We start from the raw sequence: 22080 nt of genomic DNA on the forward strand, positions 1-22080 counted from the left end.
TACAAAGTCCAACAGGCCGCGCTCGGACTCTATGCAGCGATCAACTCCCGGGACTCGTTTCCACCGCGGAGGCAAACCTTAAACTTCAACTCCCAGGAAGCATCGCGTGTCCGCTTTTCGGGCGTCTCCGCCAAGGCGCGGAGGCTCCCAGTGTGCCCCGCTCTTGTTATTATTCCTTTTCTGTGCTCACAGCCTTCCAGAAAAGGGCCGCTCCGGGACCGCGCGTTCCAGAATACAGTGAGGGTGGGGGTGGGGTACTCTCTGCTTGAAGTTTGCGTTTGACGGCCTAGATCTCGGGCGCTGTTGGCCCGGCTCTGACCTGGTTGGGTGTGTTGAGTCGCCAGCAACCTCCTGACAGCTTCAGCACTAGTTTCCACCTCTCCCTAGGCCACCTGGTGACCCTAGGACTGATTGGGGAATGATTCTGAGCGATGTCTTACTGCTGATGACCTCACGGGGACCAGCTGACCACAGGGCTGGGCAGCGAGACAGGTGTGCCCCATTAGAGGCTGGATTTGAGTGGAGGGACACACGCCAGAGACCCCTCTTTCTGCTGGGCCCGTTTTATCGTCTCGAAAGCCACCGGACTCCAGCGGCTCCACTTTGACATGCCGAGGCCAGCTGACTGGAGCCTGGGTACCCCCCAGATCCCAGTCATCAGAGCAGGCCCACTGGAGTCAGCCAGGGTGTGGCCCACAAGGACTGGCAGGTCAGTTACTCCCCTCAACAGACGAGACCACAGACAGATGCTACACTTGCAGCAAGCAGCCTTTACCTCACCCCGTAAAGGAGTTGATTATAGATTTTCTCGCACTGCTCTCTAATTGTCTCATGACTGCATTCTTGAGGGCTGTGAACCGGGCGAAAACGGCCCCAAACAGCATTCCTCAGCGCCGGAACCAGAGTAGCGCTAACCATTTGTTAATTAACTTACTTAAATCTGAGTGCTTTTGCATAAACAATATTGTGATTCGCCCACGTGGCAGACTGAACACGCATAAAGTGCATTCTTTATCTGAAATAATTGATGATTTAGTTGAGAAAACAGGATGACATGCAAAGGTCTTTAAAATAGAGGTGTCAACTACGAACAGGGTTCCATCCAGCGCGGAGGTAGTTCTGGTGAAACTCAACAAGTTGTCCTGCTTTCCATCAGTTCAGGGTCACGGTCACCAACTCTAGCGTCATTACCCCTCACATTCGCGCGCCGTCCGTTCTCTCGGGCAGACACCAGGGCTTGCTTTCTTGGAGGCAGTGGGGTTGTTTGGGCGGGAGCCCTGCAAGAGCCTTAACGCCAGAGAATCCGTAGTTCAACTCCCCGAGCCTTCATTTCCTGGCCATACTCCTCTCCCTCGATCCCCAACGTGAAGCCGACTCCTTTCCTCCCAGAGGTGGCTCACTAGAGCCAAAAGAGGGCGTCCCCGGAGCCTTTGCGGGCGTGGGGGGGAACAGCCAGGGGGCCGCGCCGGCGGTGTCGGGCTGTGCCTGGGAGCGCGCTCCCGCCACGGAGTCTCAGCGCCGGCTCTCCGCCTCTCAGCTAGCCGCGCCGGGGCCGCGCACGGCGCTCTGCGGGGGGCGCGCACGCTGGAGGCTGGCCTGCCCGCGGCGCGGGGGAAAGTTGAGTTGGGAGAAGTTGGGAGCGGCGGGGGCGCGCCCCGGGGTGGGCACCGGGAAGTCGTCGGGAGCGCGCGAGGGTTCCGGAGGATCAGGGGAGACCCGGAGACCCCCGGGACACGAAATCCAGAGCTAGCGGGTAAGCAGATAGGTGGGGGAGGGGGAGGGCCGCGAAGGAGTGGGGGGGGGGGAGACTGGAGACTCGAGCGCCGAGGGAGTGGAAGTGGAGGAAAGGGCGGGGACTGGGGCGCAGGGAGCGAGGTCTTAGGGAGAAGGATGGGGAGGTGAGTGGGAGTACCGCTCCGAAGCGAGATTCCGGGGTCCGCCTCTTAAGAGTTACCTAAAGCCAGGGTGCCGCGCCCCCTGCCACCAGGAGGGGGTAGTCTCGGGGAGCCGCTACCTTCAGCTTGCTCTCCCACTCCTGGGCGGGTTCCAGACGACCCTCTGCCCCCGAAACCTGCCAGTTTGGGGGTTGCCCGGGACCTCAACCCCCTGGATCTCGGGATTGGAAGGCGGAGCCCTGAAAGGGGATGGCGGGTCAGGTTAGGACAAGAGGTCAGACAAAAGGGGGAGCAACTGGGTGAGGATGGGAAAGAAGAGCTTGAAGTTTGATTTTTAGGGGGCTGCCTTCTCTGGGTAGGGAGCTCCTTGCGGGGTGTGGAGGCAGTGCTGCCTCAAATCTGGGTCCACTTTATCAAACTCTCTCCGCCCCCACCAGCCCCACAGCCAAGAGCTGTGGAATGTACGAATTCACTTGGGGAATGGTTAATGCCCAAGTGGGGGTCCGAAGTGCTAATCCCTTGGGCTGGGGGAGAGATGATAATCCTTCGGGCCCGTCAGGGCTGGTTCGGGGAATGTGCCCCCACTAGGATTATCGGCACCGATGCTCTGGACAGAGGCTGCTTTGTATTCTACGACAGCGGGGGAGGGGTGGGGGCACATGGGTAAAGGGAGGAGGGCTTGGTTGGAGGAGCACACTTGAGGGCAAAGCCTGGAGGTGTGAGTGAGCACCTGCAGGTGCTGAGGACAGATTCCCTATACCCCTCCCAGACCAGGTCCCCTCCCTGGCACCTCTCCCCCCACACTGGCGGGCCCTGGCTGAAGGCCGGCTGAGGGGGGAGGTAGAAAGAGCAGTCAGCTGAGTTGGAGTTCTTGCCAGGAATGTGTAGCCCAGACTCCCCACCCTGGGCTGATCCCCCCCAGACCTCTATTTCTTGACCCTATACTAACCTGTCTCACTGCCAAGGTAGCCTTAAGTCAGACAACCCCAACTCCCCAGCAGCCTTCAGCAGCTTAGTATCGCTACCTTTTGGAGAGCCTTGGGTGGTGCCCTCACTAGGAACGGGTACCCCGGTTAGCACTGGTTGGGTTCCCTCCACCCCCATCACCGAGCTCACACCCTATAGTCACTGTCAGGAGGGCTGTCCTGCCACTCAGATTTTCCTGGCCCAGGGCTAGGGAGGGGAGGGATAGAGACTGCCCCTAGCATTTCTGTGCCCACCCCCTTGACGATGTCACGTGCCCCTCCCCCATTATAAGCCCCACTGTCCAGTTCCTTCGTTCCTCCTACTGCGTGAGTGGAGCAGGGTTCCTTCTCTGCACTAGGGAGCCTGCTTCTGTCCTGTGTCTAGGGCTGGTGGTGCTGCTGGTCTGCCTGCCTTGTGGGAGCACCCCCTCCTTACTCTCAGGCACCCTGCTTTCCCCTTTTGGGTTCTCTCCAAAGTTCTTTCTGGTCCTCTTTTTTTTTCTGTTTGGGAAGCCAGCCACCCCGGCCTCCACACCCCTCTTGCTCTGCGGGGTGTCTCACTCCCCTACCACACCCCTTTCTGGTCTCAGGCTCACCTCCAGGGGCCCCTGGTTCTTGTTCCTGTCTGGCCCTTCACGCCTGATCCTTCTGTTCTTTATCATTCCCTCCCTCATCTGTTCTGCTTTCTTTCCAGGGCTGGGCCTTGACTCCTTCCTGCCTCATTTTTGTGGCCTCTTCCCCCCTCTGCCCCTGTTCTCCCGGCTGCCTGTGTGCCAGCCCCTTGTCTGCAACCCCCCTCTTTAGTCTTTTCTTCTGTCCGTAACCCTCCTCTCTCTTCTTGCCACCTCGAAGGGCCACTATGAGGGTCTTCATAGTCTAGAAGGGTCTTGTATGTCGGAGACACTGGAGTGGCAGACAGCTGAGGCTCCTCTCCTCTCTTGAGCTGGGCTGGGGGCTAGCCTGCTCTTCACCCATGGTGACTAGCCCTTTTCCCCACTCAGGTTATGCCTCCGCCTTGTTGCCCTGAAAGCCGAAGCGACAGCGAAAAGGGCTAAGATTTGGCCATGAGCAGCGCCCCCAGGCGCCCCGCCTCGGGCGCAGATTCTTTGCACACGGTAAGCACGGCCTGCAGGTGAGCCGGCCCAGGCTCCAGTGGGGCGTGGGTGGGGTGCAGAAACTACGAAAAGGAAGCTGCGTTGGATTGAGAGGCACTGCCATCGTACCCAGACTTTGCTAGTGTATGAAGATGCTGAAACGGGAAAGGGGAGGGGCAGGCGGCCTCCATTTGTTTGAGGAGTTGAGGCTAGTTTAGATGCAGTTGGACAGGAGTTTGAGGGCCCTGGATCATAGGCCCTGTTACGCTCTCTGACTGGATCTCAACTGCATAGGGCCCCCCCCAAGAAGGCCTACACACCAAAAGTTCTAGTCAGAGCTTGCCGGCAGTGACTGGCCCCGCCCCTGGCCCACGTGCCATCCAGGCCCGCCCTCCCCCCCTCCCCAAGGTGGCCACTACCCGACATGGCCCTCTTCTGATTTTCCTAAGAAGTCTAATGATTAACTCCGGTGGCACAATCAGCCGCATTATATTGGTCACTTTAACCCATCGGGGCACGTGACTGGGAAGGGACACTGGCGGTGCCCTCCCCCTTCTTCTAGGTTCACCCCTGCCGCCATGGACTTCCTCCTACGGCCTCAGGTTGGAGGGGATGGCCCATTCCCCCTCCCCACAAGCTCCTCAGGAGCTGATGCCTTGCTTGCTCCCTAGCCGCTTCCTCACTGGCACCAGCTTCCTCCTGCCCAGCTGCTTCTGGTGGAAATCTTGGGCTAGTCTGCTGGAGCTGCAGAGAGATGGGCTGTGCAGGACCCCCTTCTCCAGTCCCCTGTCCCTGCCTGCCCTGGATGGTTTTTTCTGTGTCCCCCACCTCTACCCCTGCATGTCTCCCCAAGACTGACCCTCCTCCCTGGCTCTTCCTTGCTGTAGCAGCTGGCACTGCCATGGAAGGGGTGGCATACCCTGGCCTTTGGAGGTCCTGACGCCCTTCAGGTCCCGAAGCTCTTGAGCAAATATTTGGTGGTGGCGCCTGGAGCTGAGACCTGCTGGGGGTGGGGGGTGGGGAGGGGGGCTGGACCAATGCTGCTGGGCTTGCGGGGGCCAGGCTGCTGGTCCTTCAGCCAGGCTGAGCTTTCCTGCAGTTCTGGCCTGCACTGGCCCTGCCTGCTGTCGGCTGCTGCACTCCCGCAGGATGACTCAGGTGGGGGGGAGTGGGGGTGGGGTGAGGGGCGGGGCTGACTGACTGGCTGTGAGGGGAGGATAGTGCTGCCTAGGTGGGCATGTGTGTTGCTATGGAGGGGATGGGGGCTTTCTGGGCAAGCAGGAGTATCCATTCCTGTCCAGGCAGGGAGAGGTTTGACTCAGAACTACTCCGAGGCAGTTAGCTTAGATGCCTTCAGAAGTTACTTTTAAGGCTCAGCAATTGTCCTCTAGCCAAAGGAATTTTTTCTGCCACAGTAACAGGGAAGTTCACATTCTGCCTGGTTGCAGAAGGGCCAGACCAGGAATTTTATGGAGTCTTCTAGTGTGGGCCTGCCCTAGATTGATTGGGCCCTTTTTAGGGGGGTAAGCTGCTGGGGAGTTGGAGATCATAGTTGCCGGGATGTGGATTAGGTCCCAGCGTTGGGTGGAAGGGTTAGGTTGCTGCACACAGGGAGTCAGTTTGTGTGTTGGAGATGAGAGGTTGCCGCAGTCACTAGATCTCCAGCCCTGGGCAGGTTAGGGCCTTCACATACAATTCCCAGTGAGCCCTGTGTGTCCTCTCCACTCTTCCTTCTCACAGCCAGAGCCAGAAAGCCTGGGCCCTGGAACACCTGGGTTCCCTGAGCAAGAGGAAGACGAACTGCGAACCCTAGGTGTGGAGCGGTTCGAGGAGATCCTCCAGGAAGCTGGATCCCGAGGAGGAGAGGAGCCGGGCCGAAGCTATGGGGAGGAAGACTTTGAATGTGAGAGGCCAGCTGGGGAAGGGAGGCTGAGGGCTCAGGTCAGACTGTCCAACAGAGAATGGACTGGGTCTTAGTGGGAGAGGCCAGGATAGGAGAGGGGGGGCGCTGTGCCTGCCTGCCGCCAAGTCCCTCCTCTCTGCAGACCACCGCCAGTCCTCCCACCATATCCACCATCCACTGTCCACCCACCTGCCTCCCGATGCCCGCCGCCGCAAGACTCCCCAGGGCCCAGGACGGAAACCTCGGAGGCGCCCTGGAGCCTCTCCCACTGGGGAGACCCCTACAATCGAGGAAGGGGAGGAAGATGAGGATGAAGCCAGTGAAGCTGAAGGGTTCAGGGTTCCCCTACAGCAGCCATCCCCTGCCTCTACACCTTCTTCAGTGCAGGTAAGTAGTGCCTTGGCTCTTGGGAGCTGTCTGCAGGGTCCTGGCCTGGTCTTACCTTCCCATGTGGGTATCTGTTGCAGTTCTTTCTCCAAGAGGATGAAGGTACAGAACGGAAGGCAGAGAGAACCAGCCCATCTCCCCCTACACAGATGCCCTACCAGGAGATACCTCCCCGGGCCACCAAAGGGGCACAGACAGGGTAAGTACACTGTACTCAGCAGTGTCCTAAGTAGGCACTCCCCTTTCTAGAGTGGGGAGGAGGTAGAAAAGAAAGCAGGAGTCCTGAACTAACCAGGCTAGGGTTCAGGTCCCAGGCCTGCCTCTTACCAGCTCCTTGGGGAGGTGACAGATGACAGGATGGAGCTCACTGGCCTTGCTGAGGATTACAGGGTGCTTTACCAATCTGAGCTGCCCCCAGCACCGTGCCCCAGCACTGGCTCGAGCACTGGACCAAGGATGCAGTACTTACTGGGGCCCCCTCTTTGTCTCTGGCAGCTGCCAAGTACACCCAATTGGAAAGCAAATGTTGCCCCGTGAAGTGGTAGCAGAAAATCCCTATGTCCAGTGACCTGGCTCAGGCAGAGTCAGTCCAGGTGGTTCACAGGAGTTGGGGGCACTAGCCAGAGAAGGCTTCCAGGAGGAAATGACTTTGAACAAAATCTCAAGGTTACGACTATCACAGACCTGTTGTTTTCTGGGTACCAGGCAGCGTAACGTGCTATGGGAAATAAAGGGCATGGTGCCCCTTTAGAGAGTGAGCGCATAGGCTCGCTGGGTGCCAGGCTGGCAGGGGAAGAGGTGGGAGCCTCCAGGAACTCCTGGCACTGAGGAAGGAAAGGAGAAGCAGGCAAGACCGGCACAGCAGAGTCATGGGCTGCGTGGATGCTGGCATTGGCAGAGAATAGGAGTAAGGGCAGGAGCTGGTGTCTCCGAAGGGCAAGGCTCAGTCCTTCGCAAACAGGTAGGTATCTGGCGAGTTTCAAAGCCCATTTCCAGGTTGGAAGGGCAAGGGAATTATTAATATTGATAAATGCTAGGTTCTGAATGTTACTTTCCCAAAACCTCACCTTCTTAAACACCGAGGAATGCTGGCCTTTGCCCATGCTGTGAGGGAGGTTTATATCCAGATGACCCTTGAGGTGAATGCTGGCGGTACACAGCCATGAAAGGCTAGAACTGGGATTTAGATGCTGCCTGTTGGCTTTCAGAATCCTCAATCTTCCTACATGCCCACCTTGCAAGAGTGGGAGCGAGGAGGGCCGAAGTACATGTGGTTTTCTGCCTAGGAAAGGAGGCTGGCTTTGGGGGCTCATGGCTATTCTTTCTGCAGAACCCTGGTGGAGGAGACGGTAGCGGTGGCCAGTGGCACAGCTGGAGGTGACGATGGAGGTGCTGCAGGGCGTCCCCTGACCAAAGCCCAGCCTGGACATCGAAGTTACAATCTTCAGGAGAGAAGACGAATTGGCAGTATGACTGGGGTGGAGCAGGCACTCCTGCCCAGAGTCCCTACTGATGAGAGTGAGGCCCAGACACTGGCCACAGCTGACCTTGACCTCATGAAAAGTGAGTGCTGCTGGGGCCTATAATCAGTCTCATTGTTGGTGGGACAAAGGGTAAGAAAAGGAGGAGACTGATCCTGGCCCTCTACGTGCCCCCAGGTCACCGGTTTGAGGATGTTCCTGGGGTACGGCGACACTTGGTGAGGAAGAATGCCAAAGGGTCTACACAAGCTGCCCGGGAAGGTCGAGAACCTGGCCCCACGCCTCGGGCGCGACCGCGGGCCCCCCATAAGCCCCATGAGGTACATCTGTCTACTTCATGTCTTCTGTCACCTCCACTTCCACCAGGCAGACCCACAGCGCATGGGGCCCCAGAGCTGCCTCCGTAATAGGGAAGGCTGCCCACCGCGTCTTTAGGGTCTCATGTGTGGTACTGCTTCAGGAGGTGAGCCTTCAGTGAGGTGTGTATCATGGCCATCTGCTGGCAGGCCGCAGTAAGTGGTCTGCAGGAGAAAATACAGAAGAACCTTCAGGCTTCCTGCATGTAGTACTTCATTTTCAAAGCCCAAGCTACCTGCTCAGTTGACCCTCCCGACAGCTGGTGAAGGTGGTAGCACAGGTGGTGTCAGCCATAAGCCAGGTCTGTTCCTTGACCAAGGTTACTAGTTATTTAGGGACACTACCCATCTTAGACTGCAGGGCTCTGAACTTTGACATAGTATGGTTTTTTAAAATGTGTTTATTGAGGTATAATAGCACTATAGTAAATCGCACCTGTGCCAAGCGTCCGGTCCAGGGACGCATTCCACCCACAGCATCCAGATGGCTACTGTCCAGCTAGAGATGGTTCCCACCCTCAGCAAGTCTCTTCCTGCTACCGCCCTGGCAGTGTCCTAGAGAGGTGACCATGCCCTGTCATTTTCCAGAGATGGAGTCTCATTTTGTAGTCTAGACTGGCTTGGAATTCCCTGTGGAGCCCAGGCTGGCTTCAGACTCAAGGCCGTTCTGCCTCAGTGTCCTAAGGGCTGGGATTACAGAAATAATCCACCACTCATTAGTTTTGTCAGTCCTGTGTCGGGCTCCAGAAGCCCATGGCTTCCTAGCACGGTGACTCCACTTGGCTCTAGGAATCCTGTTCACAGACTTGACTCAGTCCTCTAACTGCCACAGAGGTGGGCGTCGTAGACATTTTACAGATGAGGGGAACCCATATCTGGTTAGTGAGTCACACATGCCTGTGCACCATCCACCGTGGCCCATGGTCATGTACCCTTCTGGTGCCGCGTCTCCCGAGGTGGACCCCAGAATCCTCCGGCTCTGTTCCCTGCAGTATTTTCCTCATCTCACCCCAAGGTGTTTGTGGAGCTGAATGAGTTGCTGTTGGACAAAAACCAGGAGCCTCAGTGGCGGGAGACAGCCCGCTGGATAAAATTTGAGGAGGATGTGGAGGAGGAGACTGAACGCTGGGGGAAGCCTCACGTGGCCTCACTGTCCTTCCGAAGCCTCCTGGAGCTCCGCAGAACACTGGCCCATGGTACATCTCCATTTACCTGCTACAAGAACCCTTTGCTTCTACCTCCATAAGTGAAGCTAAAATGACTTGAAAGCATTTTGATGAAAAATGGCTGAAATTCCTGACGTGCCTTGTCAGCATGTTTTGTTTTAGATGTCTGAAGTAATCCAGGCTAGCCTTGAACTCACTATGTAGCTGATACTGGCCTTGAACTCCTTATCCTTCTGCCTCTACCTCCTGAGTGCTGGAATTACTGGCATGTGTCACCACACCCAGCTTCCTTCTTAACATCTTAGAGGATCTGGGAATATTACCTAACCTGTAGGACTGTCTAAACTTCACTAAGTAACCACAGGCCCAGGACTCCAGTGGACTTGCTTCCTCCTTCCTGTTGGGCAATCACACCCAGTTGTTCTTTGAAAGGCTGTTTCTAAGCAGCTGAGGACAGAGAACTCTGCTGTTGGAATTGTTTCCAAACGAAGAGCAAATAGGCCGCAAGTGAGGTTTCTGGGCTTTGGGTAAAACGCCAGAGGGAGAGCTTTATCTCTTAGGCTGTTTTGGCTGCTCAGGATCATTTGAGTCTGTTTATTCCCTAGTTCTTTGTTCTGGAAAGTTGACCTTGCCTGATAAGTGGCCTGGTAGCTTTTGAAAGGAGTTTCATTTCTATATGTTTTTGAGTTCCCAGCAAGCACCCACTGGGCTCGCACAAGTGAAGGGGGGAGTCTGGGGACTTTCAGTTGACCCCAGGGTTGCCATGTGGGCAGGGCCACAGACCAGCTGGAACATGAGGGAGATCTAGGACCCCAGGAGCATCATGGGGAGGCAACACTGGGTTTCTAACAGCAAAGAAGACATAGCTAGAGCAGGTGCCCTGGGTAACCTAAGCTGGGTGCTCCTTGGATAGGGCGTCAGATAACTAAATCTTGGTGGTTTCTGTCAGCCTCACACAGTATTCCTGGGATGGGGGAAGGAAGGGGACAAATAGGTGAGAAAGGTGAAGTGATAGAGACCTAGGAACAGAGCTGGTACTCAAGCCCAGACCCCTGGCCTACACAACCTGGCCGTGCCAGCCTGTCCCCACTCCACTCTCCCTCCCTTCTGCTCCCCACTGTCGTTACTAGTTCTGGGGTGACAAGCTCTCCCTGCCACCTTCCTGCAGGAGCTGTGCTCTTGGACCTCGATCAGCAGACCCTGCCTGGGGTGGCCCACCAGGTGGTAGAGCAGATGGTCATCTCTGACCAGATCAAGGCAGAGGATAGAGCCAATGTGCTACGGGCCCTCCTGCTGAAACACAGGTATGGCCACAGAGCAGGGGGACCCAGTCACCTCCTGCTGAAACACAGGTATGGCCACAGAGCAGGGGGGCCCAGTCACCTCCTGCTGAAACACAGGTATGGCCACAGAGCAGGGGGGCCCAGTCACCTCCTGCTGAAACACAGGTATGGCCACAGAGCAGGGGGGCCCAGTCACCTCCTGCTGAAACACAGGTATGGCCACAGAGCAGGGGGACCCAGTCACCTCCTGCTGAAACACAGGTATGACCACAGAGCAGGGGGACCCAGTCACCTCCTGCTGAAACACAGGTATGGCCACAGAGCAGGGGGGCCCAGTCACCTCCTGCTGAAACACAGGTATGGCCACAGAGCAGGGGGACCCAGTCACCTCCTGCCTCCCTGGCTCCAGCCCCACTATTGCCCGTCCTGACCCTCACTGTCCTCTGTCCCACCAGCCACCCAAGCGACGAGAAAGAGTTCTCCTTCCCCCGAAACATCTCAGCGGGTTCTCTAGGCTCTCTGCTGGGGCATCACCATGCCCAGGGGACCGAGAGTGATCCTCACGTCACTGAGCCTCTCATTGGTGGTGTTCCTGAGACCCGACTGGAGGTGGATAGAGAGGTGAAGGGGAATGGATCCTGCCTAGGGGCTGGCAGTAGGATATGAGCAAGCCCAGTGTGGAAATGCAGCTGGGGCATGTGGGAGGTGCTGCCTGGACTGAGTTCTGTTCTGTTCCTCCCATCCCGACCCCTAGCGTGAGCTACCACCCCCAGCCCCACCTGCAGGGATCACCCGCTCCAAGTCCAAGCATGAGCTGAAGCTGCTGGAGAAGATCCCTGAGAATGCTGAGGCTACCGTGGTCCTTGTGGGTATGTGGGGGAGAGCTAGGGGATATTAGAGAGTGGGCTCTAGGGCCATCCAGGACTTAGAGACTAGAGGGGTCCTGCCACCTGCTCTTGCCCATGGTGTCTCCACATCCCTAGGCTGTGTGGAGTTCCTTTCTCGCCCCACCATGGCCTTCGTGCGTCTGCGGGAGGCTGTGGAGCTGGATGCAGTCCTGGAGGTGCCTGTGCCTGTGCGTTTCCTCTTCCTGCTGCTGGGCCCCAGCAGTGCCAACATGGACTACCATGAGATTGGCCGCTCCATCTCCACCCTCATGTCTGACAAGGTCAGCTTCCTCTCCATCTGACCCTATGCATGCCTGCCTCAGCCACTACCCTTGGGAAGCCCCAGGGCCCAGCCTCTGGCCCCCTCCTAGTGCACTCCCTGATTCCTCTGTGCTTGGGCAGCAATTCCACGAGGCAGCCTACCTGGCAGATGAACGGGACGACTTGCTGACAGCTATCAATGCCTTCCTGGACTGCAGTGTGGTGCTACCACCTTCAGAAGTGCAGGGCGAGGAGCTGCTGCGTTCTGTCGCCCATTTCCAACGCCAGATGCTAAAGAAGCGAGAGGAGCAGGGCCGCCTGCTGCCCCCTGGGGCTGGGCTAGAGCCCAAGTCTTCCCAAGATAAGGGTACGCCCATGTAGGCCTGGGCCAGGTGATGCTACCTTAAGGAGGGAGCCCGAGGGCAGTAGAGGGCACCTAGGGACCTGACAGAGGAGGCCAACTATGTTGCTCCTGTAGCCGATATGGTCTGTGTTCTCGGAGGAGGGCCTGATGGGGTGGATGGGAGGGAGGGCGCCAGGCGCCCTGATGGAGGCCTGGGTTGCAGCGCTCCTGCAGATGGTAGAGGCGGCAGGTGCAGCTGAAGATGATCCCCTTCGGAGGACGGGCCGGCCCTTTGGGGGGCTGATCCGTGACGTGCGGCGCCGATACCCCCACTACCTGAGTGACTTCCGCGATGCACTTGACCCCCAGTGCCTGGCCGCTGTTATCTTCATTTACTTTGCCGCCCTGTCTCCTGCCATCACTTTTGGGGGGCTCCTCGGTAAGAAGCGGGTTTAGCGAGGGGTGGGGAGAGGTGTGCACAGGGCCTGGCCACCAGGTACTGAGCTTACACCTTTCCCCCTGCAGGAGAGAAGACACAGGACCTGATCGGAGTGTCAGAGCTGATCATGTCCACAGCACTCCAGGGTGTGATCTTCTGCCTGCTGGGGGCTCAGCCACTGCTGGTGATCGGCTTCTCTGGGCCTCTGCTGGTCTTTGAGGAGGCCTTCTTCTCAGTAAGAGCTCTTTCTGTCCCGCTTCACTGCCCTTCCTGGACACGGCTCCTGTCACCCCTAAGGGCTTCCCACCTCTCCCGTTCAGTTCTGCAGCAGCAACCAGTTGGAGTACTTGGTGGGCCGCGTGTGGATTGGCTTCTGGCTGGTGTTCCTCGCCCTGCTCATGGTGGCTCTGGAGGGGAGCTTCCTGGTCCGCTTTGTCTCCCGATTCACCCAGGAGATCTTTGCCTTCCTCATCTCCCTCATCTTCATCTATGAGACCTTCTACAAGCTGATCAAGGTGGGCATGTGCGGGGTACAGAGGAGCCTGGGGCGTCCCGTCTTTCTTTGGAAAGACGTTTGACTCGGTTGTATTCTGTGTGTGCACACACATGCAGTTGTGTCACGCACGGGGTCAGAGGGCAACACGAGGGGGTCGGCTCACTTCCTTCACCTTTTGATGGAGCTCAGAACGCCGGGCTTCACGAACGTCGCGTCCCTTTACCCGTTGAGCCCTAGTGCCGGCTGCCTTCCTTGCTTGCTTTCTTCATTTGATTGTGTTTTTCTGTCTTGTATCTTGGTTCTTTCTTCTGGACGACAAGCCAGGCTAATTCTGGAACCCCCTGGGAGTGAGTCTGTCTATTCATGAGCACAAAGTAACATGGAATCAAGAGAGGGTTAGAAGAGCTGGGTAAGCAGGAGGAAGGCCACCGGAGTGTAGCAGAGCTGAGATACAGTGCTGTGGTCTGTGTGCTCGCCCGCTTCACCCCCATCCTTTCCATGGCCTCCCTGTCATCAGCACACAGCATCAGATCAGTCTTTCAGAAACTCACATATTTCCAATAGCAAGGATAACCTGCGCTTGCATTAGAATCCACGAGTGTGGAAATGAGGCCCAGGGGTGACACAGTCAGTCTGGACACCCAACACACAGGTCTCAGGAATTACCATCCTTGATCCTCCGTGCTCATGGTTCCTCTTCCCTCAGCCCCTGGAGCCCAGCTTTGGCTCTGGCTCTCTCCCACTCCCGGTGACCTTCCTGCCCCCCTCCACTCCATGTAGCCTTATACTTAACCAGACTCTCTAGTCTTAACCAAGTCTTTTTCTTTTATTTCATTTTTAGTCTCAAACTCTTTCTCATATGTCATGCTTGCTCAACATGAGCTGAATAGTTGGTTTTCAAAGTCTCTGATTATTTTCTAGATTTCTACATGCAAGTGACTGTGAAAATATTTAGCATTTTTAAAAACCTAAAACCCTGAACAGGCTCTTACATGAAGGGAACATTGCCACCCATAGATACTGACATTTACAAAGCTGCTCTGGACATGGCTGTGCAACCTTTGGCCAGTGAAGAAGTGGGTCCCTGATCATTTTCTCAGAATGCCGTAATAGAGGCTAAGGTTCTGACTCAGGGTTGAAGTGCTTGCCCAGCCATTACAAGACCCTGTGTTTGGTCCTCAGCTCCAAAAAAACCTAAAATATTTAAAAACTAGAGTCTAAATGCCATAAAAGTAAAAGGAGTTTAAAGAAATGTAATTTGGATTTTTGGGGACTCATAAAGTTAACTGACAAGGCCAGGCGGTGGTGGCGCATGCCTTTAGTCCCAGCACTCGGCAGGCAGAGGCAGGCAGATCTGAGTTCGAGGCCAGCCTGGTCTACAGAGTGAGTTCTAGGACAACCAGGACTGTTACACAGAGAAACCTTGTCTCAAAAAACAAACAAACAAAAAAGAGTTAATTGACAAAACTCACACTGAGGTATATTAGGAAATATTGGAGCTGGGTACAGTGGCACACATATTTGATCCCAGCACTCAGGAGGCAGAGGCTGGTGGCTCTCTGTGAGTTTGAGGCCAGCCTGGTCTACATAGTGAGTTCCAGGCTAGCCGGGACAACATAATGATACCCTGTCTCAAAAAGGCAAAAATAAGTATTGGTAGAGGGCCACCAATATGACCCAGTGGGCAAAGTTACCTGTCACTAAGCCTGATGACTTGAATTTGATCCTTGGGACCCACCTAATGGTAGAAGAAACTGACTCCCAAAAGTCATACTGACCTCTACATGGGTGCTTGAGTGGCACTGCATGCCCACATACATACATAGTACATACATACATACACTAAATAAATGTAGTAAAGTTAAAGAAAAAAGTAATATGGGTGCAAAAACCAATGAATTAAGTTAAGTGAAAGTCTCCACACAAACATCCCACACTTTGTATGCCTGTGGTCAGACCCTGCGCATGTGAGCTGTGACTGGAACCTTTTTGTTGAGACACTGAATGAACGATTTGGTGTTCAAATAAACTGGGTTAAGTTTTTTTTTTTTTGGTTTTTCGAGACAGGGTTTCTCTGTATAGCTTTGCGCCTTTCCTGGAACTCGCTTTGTAGACCAGGCTGGCCTCGAACTCAGATCTGCCTGCCTCTGCCTGCCGAGTGCTGGGATTAAAGGTGTGCGCCACCACCGCCCGGCTGGGTTAAGTTTTTAAATATATGGAACACTGCGGTGTTGCCTGTTGTCCTTACACAGGGCCATTCTGACCTTCTCTAGTTTTAGTGTCTGTGCTACTGAGGTGAGCACTCAGTCATTTTCTTAACCTGGTAAGGCAAACTTCTGGAAGGCAGGCTGGCCCTTGCCAAACTCCTCTACCTCACCCACATCCAGCCTGGCCCCAGTTCAGCCCATGGTCTTTTGTGGCTTCTCCCCAGATCTTCCAGGAGCACCCCCTCCATGGCTGCTCAGGCTCCAACGACTCAGAGGCAGACAGCAGCAGTGACAATATGACTTGGGCAGCAACCATGCTGGTGCCAGACAATAGCAGCACAGCCATGCAGTCTGGGCAGGAGCGGCTCCGGGGCCAGCCCAACACAGCCTTGCTATCGCTGGTGCTGATGGCGGGCACCTTCTTCATCGCCTTCTTCCTACGCAAATTCAAGAACAGCCGGTTCTTCCCTGGCCGGGTATGTAGGCTTGCAGACTGGAGGAGCTGAGGACAGGTAGGGGTTAACTTGGAAGTGTGAGGGAGTTGCATGGGATAGGAGGCCTCTGAGCATGGTGCTTGCCCTCTTAGATCCGGCGGGTAATTGGGGACTTTGGGGTGCCCATCGCGATCCTCATCATGGTGCTTGTGGATTACAGTATTGAGGACACCTATACCCAGGTAAGGCGTTGCACCAGTGGCAGAAAGGTGCTGCTGGCCCTGGGCTGTTTCCACCACCTTGGGTTCTGGTGTCCCACTGAGTACCCTCTGTGTAACAGCACACTGCCTCTGCCTTGCAGAAGCTGAGTGTGCCCAGTGGATTCTCCGTGACAGCCCCAGACAAGCGGGGCTGGGTCATCAACCCCCTTGGAGAAAAGAGCCCCTTCCCTGTGTGGATGATGGTGGCCAGCCTGCTGCCGGCTGTCCTGGTGTTCATCCTCATCTTCATGGAGACACAGATCACCACGTGAGCCATCCTAGCTAAGGGACCAGAGTCCTCAGCCAGGCTCAGGGGGACAGTATAGGATCTATCACCATGGGGCAAGGACCTCGAGGGGACCCTGAGTGCCAGGCTACCCAGCTTATTTGCAGGCAACAGAAATGTCACTGATGTTAGCTGGGGTAGGACAGGGCACAGGCATTGCAAGATAGCCTGGCAGGGCTTGCCAGGAGGAATCCTGCATGATACAGGCTAAGGACACAGTTCAGTTCTTGGATGGAGGCCCAGTCCTAGTGGGATGGACAGACCACCAGAACCTGTTGGGACATGCTGGAATGATATGCTCTCCCATGCTGGGGGTGCCCTGGGGTTCACAGTGCCTCTCCTCTCCCAGGCTGATCATCTCCAAGAAAGAGCGGATGCTGCAGAAGGGCTCTGGTTTCCACCTGGACCTGCTGCTCATTGTAGCCATGGGTGGCATCTGTGCCCTCTTTGGCCTTCCTTGGTTGGCCGCTGCCACTGTCCGCTCTGTCACTCATGCTAACGCACTCACTGTCATGAGCAAGGCTGTGGCACCTGGGGACAAACCCAAGATTCAGGAGGTCAAGGAACAGCGGGTGACAGGGCTGCTGGTGGCCCTGCTTGTGGGTATGCTGCCCTTACTCTGAACCTCACCTTCTCTGTCGGTCCCCAGTTGGTTCACTGGAGGGGACCAACTGTTGCTTCTCCTTTCCCAGGCCTCTCCATGGTCATTGGCGACCTCCTGCGACAGATCCCTCTGGCTGTACTCTTTGGCATTTTCTTATACATGGGAGTTACTTCCCTTAATGGGATCCAATTCTATGAGCGGTTGCACCTACTGCTCATGCCACCCAAACACCACCCAGATGTTACCTACGTCAAGAAGGTGAGTTCCTGCACTGAAGGGGTGCAGGACCCCGCCTTGGCCAGACCATTTGCCTCCTCCCTGTACAGAGGAGCTCTAGAAATCCCTGTGGTAGTTCATCTCTCCAGCTGGCTGGGCTATGTCTAGGCTCACCCCACCTCTGCCCCCAGGTTCGGACCATGCGGATGCACCTGTTCACTGCTTTGCAGTTGCTGTGCCTGGCCCTGCTCTGGGCAGTCATGTCCACAGCCGCCTCCCTGGCCTTCCCCTTCATCCTCATCCTCACAGTGCCACTGCGCATGGTGGTACTTACCCGCATCTTCACCGAGCGAGAAATGAAATGTGTAAGCACCCCTGCCCCTCTCCTCTCTCTCCCTCCACTCCTCTATTCCGTGACTCTATAAAGGCCAACCCTTCTTCCATTCCTCTCACAGCTGGATGCTAATGAGGCAGAGCCAGTGTTTGATGAGCGTGAAGGCGTGGATGAGTACAACGAGATGCCCATGCCTGTGTAGCTGCTATCCAGAGGCAGAGCGGAGGGACTATGGGTCGGGGATGGGTTGGGGGCTGGGGCTCCCCTCCTCCTGCCCCTTCTCATTTTTATTTAAGTGAATAATTTAAAGCCCCTTCTCCCCCCCTGCAGTAAAGTGCTTCAACCCCAGCCTAGGCCTGGTCGTGTCTTTGTTGGTGGGGGTCATGGATGGAAAGATACGGGGCCCGGTTCTGGTCCTTGTCCCAGAAATGAGACTCACCATGGGGAAGGAAAGGGATTTTAATGTAAAAACCAACAGGGAGCCAAAGTGCAAGCTGCACCGCCTCCACCCATAGGGGATCCATCCTGAGCCCTGTGTGTGTACTCCCTCACCCACCCTCAGGTCCCCAGCGGAGGCCTAAGGCCTGAAGTTTCTGCCTCAGGTAGCTCTTGAGCTGAGGCAGGCCTCTCTGAGACTCCAGTTCTTCAAATGGCAGCTGCAGAGAGAAGACGAGGTTATGGTGGGTTGGCTATACACACACACACATGGGTGGGGCGGGACAGGACTTCTCACCGGCAGCAGTTGGTAGCCCATCAGGCCCAGGTGCCGCTCCCTCAGGGCCCGGGAGCCCAGCAGCACCCTGCCATCCCGGCAGAAATGCCAGCGCTCTCGCAGCATCAACACCACCCTGAAGAGGAGTGGACTTGGCTTAGGTTGCTGTCGGCCCAGTAGCCAAGACTCCCCAACTGTTTCATTTTCCTTACCTTTGGGTAGAGCCTTGGGTTGTGGGGTTAGAGTCAGCCTGGTCCTGTTGGCAGGACCGTGGTGGGTAGGGCAGGAAGGGGTCTTGTGTCCTCACAGGTAGCACAGCACCAGAACTACCAACACAGAGCAGGAAGTCTACAGGGCAGACAGGCCTTAGCCTTGCTCCAGCTTTAGACGGTGGACCACCCACACCCATCCACACCTCACCTGTGCAGTAGCCTGGAGGTACGGTCAGGTCCTGGCGGTATTTTTCTTCCCCCAGAAGCTGGCGCAGCCCCTCAGCTACTATGTCCTTGTGACTGAGGAGAAAGGACAGTGGTAGAGGGAAGGCCCCTGTACCTGCTGAGCACTGCCATCCTAAGTCCCTTTGCGGCCTCAAGGCTCTTTTTCTGTGAGGGAGACATGTGCTCTGGCTCCCCTACTCTGTGCTCCTGTGGCTGCCCCTCCCCTGGCCCACCTGTATTTGCAGCGGGCACGGTCAGTGATGAGGGGCTGTGGGAAGATGGGCACTCGCTGTCTTTGGGGAAGGCGGGGGCCTTGGTACCCTGGGAGTTCAAGCTCCACGGCCGTGTCGAGTAGAGAGAGGTAGCGTCGCACAATCAGAGAAGGAGGGGTGCCTGTGGGGAAGCAGGGACTGGGGGACACTGGGCCGCTGCCACCTGGGCACGCTCCTGCCCTGCAGCCCACGGCCCCACCAGCCCTCCTGTCTGCGTACCACTGATGTGGTTGATGAAGCTGGGGGAGAAGACGAACTGCAAGGCTCTGGAGGGGAAGCGCTGCAGCTGACACAGTGACATCAGGATGTTGACTGTGGCCAGCGGCGCCACCCCTGCTTCCCGGGCCAGGATCCTCTCGAGACAGGGCATGAACTGCTGCTCCAGGGGCAGGTAGTTCAACCTCCCAAAGGGCAGGACCAGCTTCTGTACCACCTGCAGAAAAAGGCAGCATCATCCAGCAGGAAACACTGCTTTGGTATCTTTCAGGGTCTTTCTCTGTCTCTCAGGAACTCCCTATGCAGACCAGGCTGGCCTCAAACTCAGCCAGCCACCTGCCTCTGCCAGGATTAAAGGCACATGCCACCTTGCCAAGCTCTCTGGCATGTTTGGTAGACACAACCTCAGGGAGGCCTGGTTCTGTCAGTAACTTTTCGAGGCAGAATGCCCTCTAGACCAGCACACACTCCCAAAGTTCTGCAACTTAAGCGGCGTCTGGACTACATGGCTCAACATCACAGAAGGGACGTAACCGTGGGGGTACAGCCTGTAGATCTGTAGGAGTGGATCCGATGGAGCTGGGCTGCTGTGCAGGAGCTTTGGAAAGGTTCAGGGCTCCAGACATACTACTGTACTGATTATGGGAGCTGGACAGTCAGTGAGCAGACAGATGTCCTGGGGCACAGAACACAGCCTAACTGGAATGCTTGCTACAGAAGCTAAACAAGCTAGATAGGGGGCTGGGCCTGACCAAGTCGCTGAGGATGACTCAGAGGAACATGAGAAGGTGGGAGGCCAGCCCACCTTGCTATTGAGCTGGGCTTCCTCAACCACCAGGAAGTGAGCAATGGCTTCCAGAAGCTGGGGTTCCCTCAACCGGTGCCGGGCCAGGTGCTGAGCCAAAAGCACCATTACATGGGGAGTCAATTCTTCTGGCCTTGCCTCTGTGAAGAACAGCCTGTCATACTGTGCCTTCAAGGAAGAGTCCTGTGGGCTAGATTGCACTCCAGCCCAGGTGCTTTACCCCAGTGGCTCCAGCTCATCCCTTGCCTCCCTTTTGCTTTTAACCCTCGGCACCTGCCAGGCTTCTGATCAGATGCTGACGAGGGTACCGCAGGAAATGGGGGCAGCTCAGGGCCGTTTCCAACCTTTGCCCACCATGGACAGCAGGCTGATGTGGGGAGGGTGGTTTTGGAGGGAGGCGGGACCTTCGCTCCCGCTCCAGGGCACACAGGAGTGGTCCATCTGATGGAAAGCCTGGGTGGGAGAGGGACAAAGACCATCCCGGTAAGAAAGCTGGGATGTGCTATCTTGCCAACTTCCTCTTCTTCATTTCTTGAGTGGGAAGGGATACTTATTTCAGTGGAGAGATATGGTATCATGTGAACATGATGTATCAACAGTGTGTGGGAAAAGCCTTATACAAATCATCTTGTGCCAAGTATAACAAACTGCTGTGGCTTCCTAGAGCACTGTATTTGAAGGAGCCTAGTGTCTGGCAGAGGTAAAATAATGGTGTTTGACTTGGACATCCACCATGGATACAAGAGAGGAATCAGCGAGTGTGCTTGGGTTAGTGCCATTACTCGGTGGGAATCTGAGTTATCCATAGCTTGAGTCCTCCACTGTTCTCTTCCTCCACTCTTCCCTAAACACCCACACCTTCCAACACCCTCCTCCTCACCAAGTAAGACGGCAAGGTGTAGACACACATGGATGGTGTAAACGTCAAAGGTGGGGCAGTTTCGGATGATGAGCTGACTCAAGTCCCGCAGTGTGGCCTGCTCCACAGGAGGGGGCCTAGGCTGAGACACCAAGAGCTGTCCCAGACGACGAAGTGCCACGGGGTAGTGATGAGCTCGCACCTTGGTGGGGTTCTGACTCAGCCATCGCAGCAGCTCCCCAGGGCTCCGTGCCTGTTCCAGAAGCCGTTGAAGGCCTTGCACAGGGCCTCCTCCAAAAGGCCGGTCCCCCGACTTGCTGGACCCCAAATAACAGGGCTGTACTGGAGGGATGAGCAGCAGACCAGACAGCCGAGCAGGGGAAGTCTGGGCAGAGAGCAGGATTCGAAGCATGGAGGTGGGTGATGGAGACCCTGAGGGGTGGCCCAGAAAACCGGGTGAGGTTTCCTCCAAGGGGAAATGTGCTATCTAGTCCTTACCTCACTCCCTATCCAAAGGGGCCTGAAGTGAAAATACCCGAGTGTGACTGCTCTGGTACTCTTCCCCACCCTGCCCCCTTTCCCCCCATTCCTTACAAAATAAATCCTACTTCTTTAAGTGTGCTCGGTGCAGCTCTATTCACATTTCACATACAGATCTCCTTCGATGCTCCATGCACGCTGATGAGTAATAGCAGGGCTGGCATTACCTCATTTCACAGGTGGAGAAACAAGGCCCAGAGCGACGAAGAGGTTAAAGCCCGAGGTCATTCACAGGGGTTAGTGGTCGCACCCAGCCTGGAGCCCCGGTGGTCCCGGCTTCGCGCCCTGCCGACCACCTCCCCTTCTCGCAGGAGGCGGCGGCGGGGTGGGCGGAACGCAAGCTCTGCAGCCGGCCGGTGCTGGGTCCCATGCTGGGCGCTCCCACTTACCAGCTGCGTGACCTTGGACAAGTGTCTTCGCCTCTCTGCCTAAGTCTCCTCACCAGTGAAATGAGGACACAGCGCAAGCTCGCAGGGCGCGCGCGGGGCCCCAGGGCGCCGTCTGCCAAGGCGCGGAGTCGGTGCTGTCCGCGGGAGAGGCCCCCACACCCTGCCCCGGCCCGGGGAGGCCAGCAGCCCGTGGCCACTGCCGCTAACACCAGCTCCCGCCACCCTCCCGCGGCCCGCCCCTCAGACGCCACCCTACATGACTCCCCGGGCCCCGCGTAGGTCACTCTCTCAGTTGGTCTCGGGGCCCGGGAGTCGGGCTCCCCCCGTGGCCTCCTCATCAGCGGGCCACCGAGTCCGCCATCTTCCCAGCAGCCCCCGGATCGCCCCTAGACGCCAATCGCAGCCCAGCGCCAGGCAGCGGAGACGTGGCTCCCGGCAGGCGCTGCGAGCCGGGGAGCCGCAGGTCCCGCCCCCCCCGCTTCCGGGAAGTGCGCGCGCGCGGTGGGGGCGGTGCCACGGAACCTATCCTGAAGCCGGACGGAGGGATGCCGAG

At 56.6% G+C, this 22080-nt stretch overlaps 2 protein-coding genes and 1 long non-coding RNA gene across 12 annotated transcripts; 1 reads left to right on the top strand and 2 right to left on the bottom strand.

Moving 5' to 3' along the window:
- Positions 1–182: 182 nt before the first annotated feature.
- On the top strand, positions 183–17645 carry Slc4a2 (solute carrier family 4 member 2). 7 transcript variants are annotated; one of them, XM_052722153.1, is made up of 23 exons: positions 183–709; positions 3862–3975; positions 5695–5857; positions 6000–6244; positions 6325–6443; positions 7575–7807; positions 7903–8045; positions 9097–9277; positions 10416–10551; positions 10986–11151; positions 11285–11399; positions 11514–11698; positions 11820–12045; positions 12245–12460; positions 12547–12695; positions 12781–12975; positions 15388–15639; positions 15750–15839; positions 15959–16125; positions 16493–16746; positions 16836–17005; positions 17155–17328; positions 17419–17645. In XM_052722153.1, the coding sequence occupies exons 2-23, from the start codon at positions 3925–3927 to the stop codon at positions 17497–17499; spliced, it is 3711 nt and encodes a 1236-aa protein (XP_052578113.1). In that variant the 5' UTR covers positions 183–709; positions 3862–3924; the 3' UTR covers positions 17500–17645. The 7 variants fall into 7 exon arrangements, with proteins under 7 accessions (XP_052578113.1, XP_052578112.1, XP_052578114.1 ...); XM_052722152.1 differs by lacking the exon at positions 183–709 and adding an exon at positions 1281–1753; XM_052722154.1 differs by lacking the exon at positions 183–709 and adding an exon at positions 1281–1753 and having other exon boundaries at positions 10986–11139.
- On the bottom strand, positions 751–4923 carry LOC128100098 (uncharacterized). The gene is made up of 2 exons (XR_008214658.1): positions 4814–4923; positions 751–1287 (listed from the first exon to the last, which is right to left on the bottom strand). It is a non-coding gene; the product is annotated as an uncharacterized LOC128100098 (long non-coding RNA).
- Positions 16562–21964, bottom strand: Fastk (Fas activated serine/threonine kinase). Of its 4 annotated transcripts, none has more exons than XM_052722176.1 (11): positions 21784–21964; positions 20620–21030; positions 20013–20192; positions 19740–19879; positions 18938–19151; positions 18767–18839; positions 18430–18521; positions 18222–18357; positions 18031–18145; positions 17854–17953; positions 16562–16674 (listed from the first exon to the last, which is right to left on the bottom strand). In XM_052722176.1, exons 1-11 carry the CDS (start codon positions 21863–21865, stop codon positions 16634–16636), a joined length of 1584 nt encoding a protein of 527 aa, XP_052578136.1. In that variant the 5' UTR covers positions 21866–21964; the 3' UTR covers positions 16562–16633. The 4 variants fall into 4 exon arrangements, with proteins under 4 accessions (XP_052578136.1, XP_052578134.1, XP_052578137.1 ...); XM_052722174.1 differs by having other exon boundaries at positions 18680–18839; positions 21784–21962; XM_052722177.1 differs by lacking the exon at positions 21784–21964 and adding an exon at positions 21306–21773 and having other exon boundaries at positions 18680–18839.
- Between the last annotated feature and the right edge of the window lie 116 nt (positions 21965–22080).

The sequence above is a fragment of the Peromyscus californicus genome, unplaced genomic scaffold (assembly GCF_007827085.1).
Source record: "Peromyscus californicus insignis strain IS unplaced genomic scaffold, ASM782708v3 Scaffold_6__1_contigs__length_162567912, whole genome shotgun sequence".
Lineage (NCBI taxonomy): Eukaryota > Metazoa > Chordata > Mammalia > Rodentia > Cricetidae > Peromyscus > Peromyscus californicus.

Bases quoted from the DNA above. Each gene is read 5' to 3' on its own strand.
- Slc4a2 (XM_052722153.1), top strand. From the start codon at position 3,925: ATGAGCAGCGCCCCCAGGCGCCCCGCCTCGGGCGCAGATTCTTTGCAC. The intron at 10,552-10,985 runs GTATGGCCACAG...CTGTCCCACCAG, and splicing joins GCCCTCCTGCTGAAACACAG to CCACCCAAGCGACGAGAAAG. The intron at 11,152-11,284 runs GTGAAGGGGAAT...CCCGACCCCTAG, and splicing joins GACTGGAGGTGGATAGAGAG to CGTGAGCTACCACCCCCAGC.
- Fastk (XM_052722174.1), bottom strand. From the start codon at position 21,865: ATGAGGAGGCCACGGGGGGAGCCCGACTCCCGGGCCCCGAGACCAACT. The intron at 18,840-18,937 runs GTACGCAGACAG...GCTTCCCCACAG, and splicing joins CTTCATCAACCACATCAGTG to GCACCCCTCCTTCTCTGATT. The intron at 16,675-17,853 runs GTGGGTGAGGGA...GTTTGTCCCCAG, and splicing joins CCTCCGCTGGGGACCTGAGG to GTGCCACAGCCTTGCTCATG.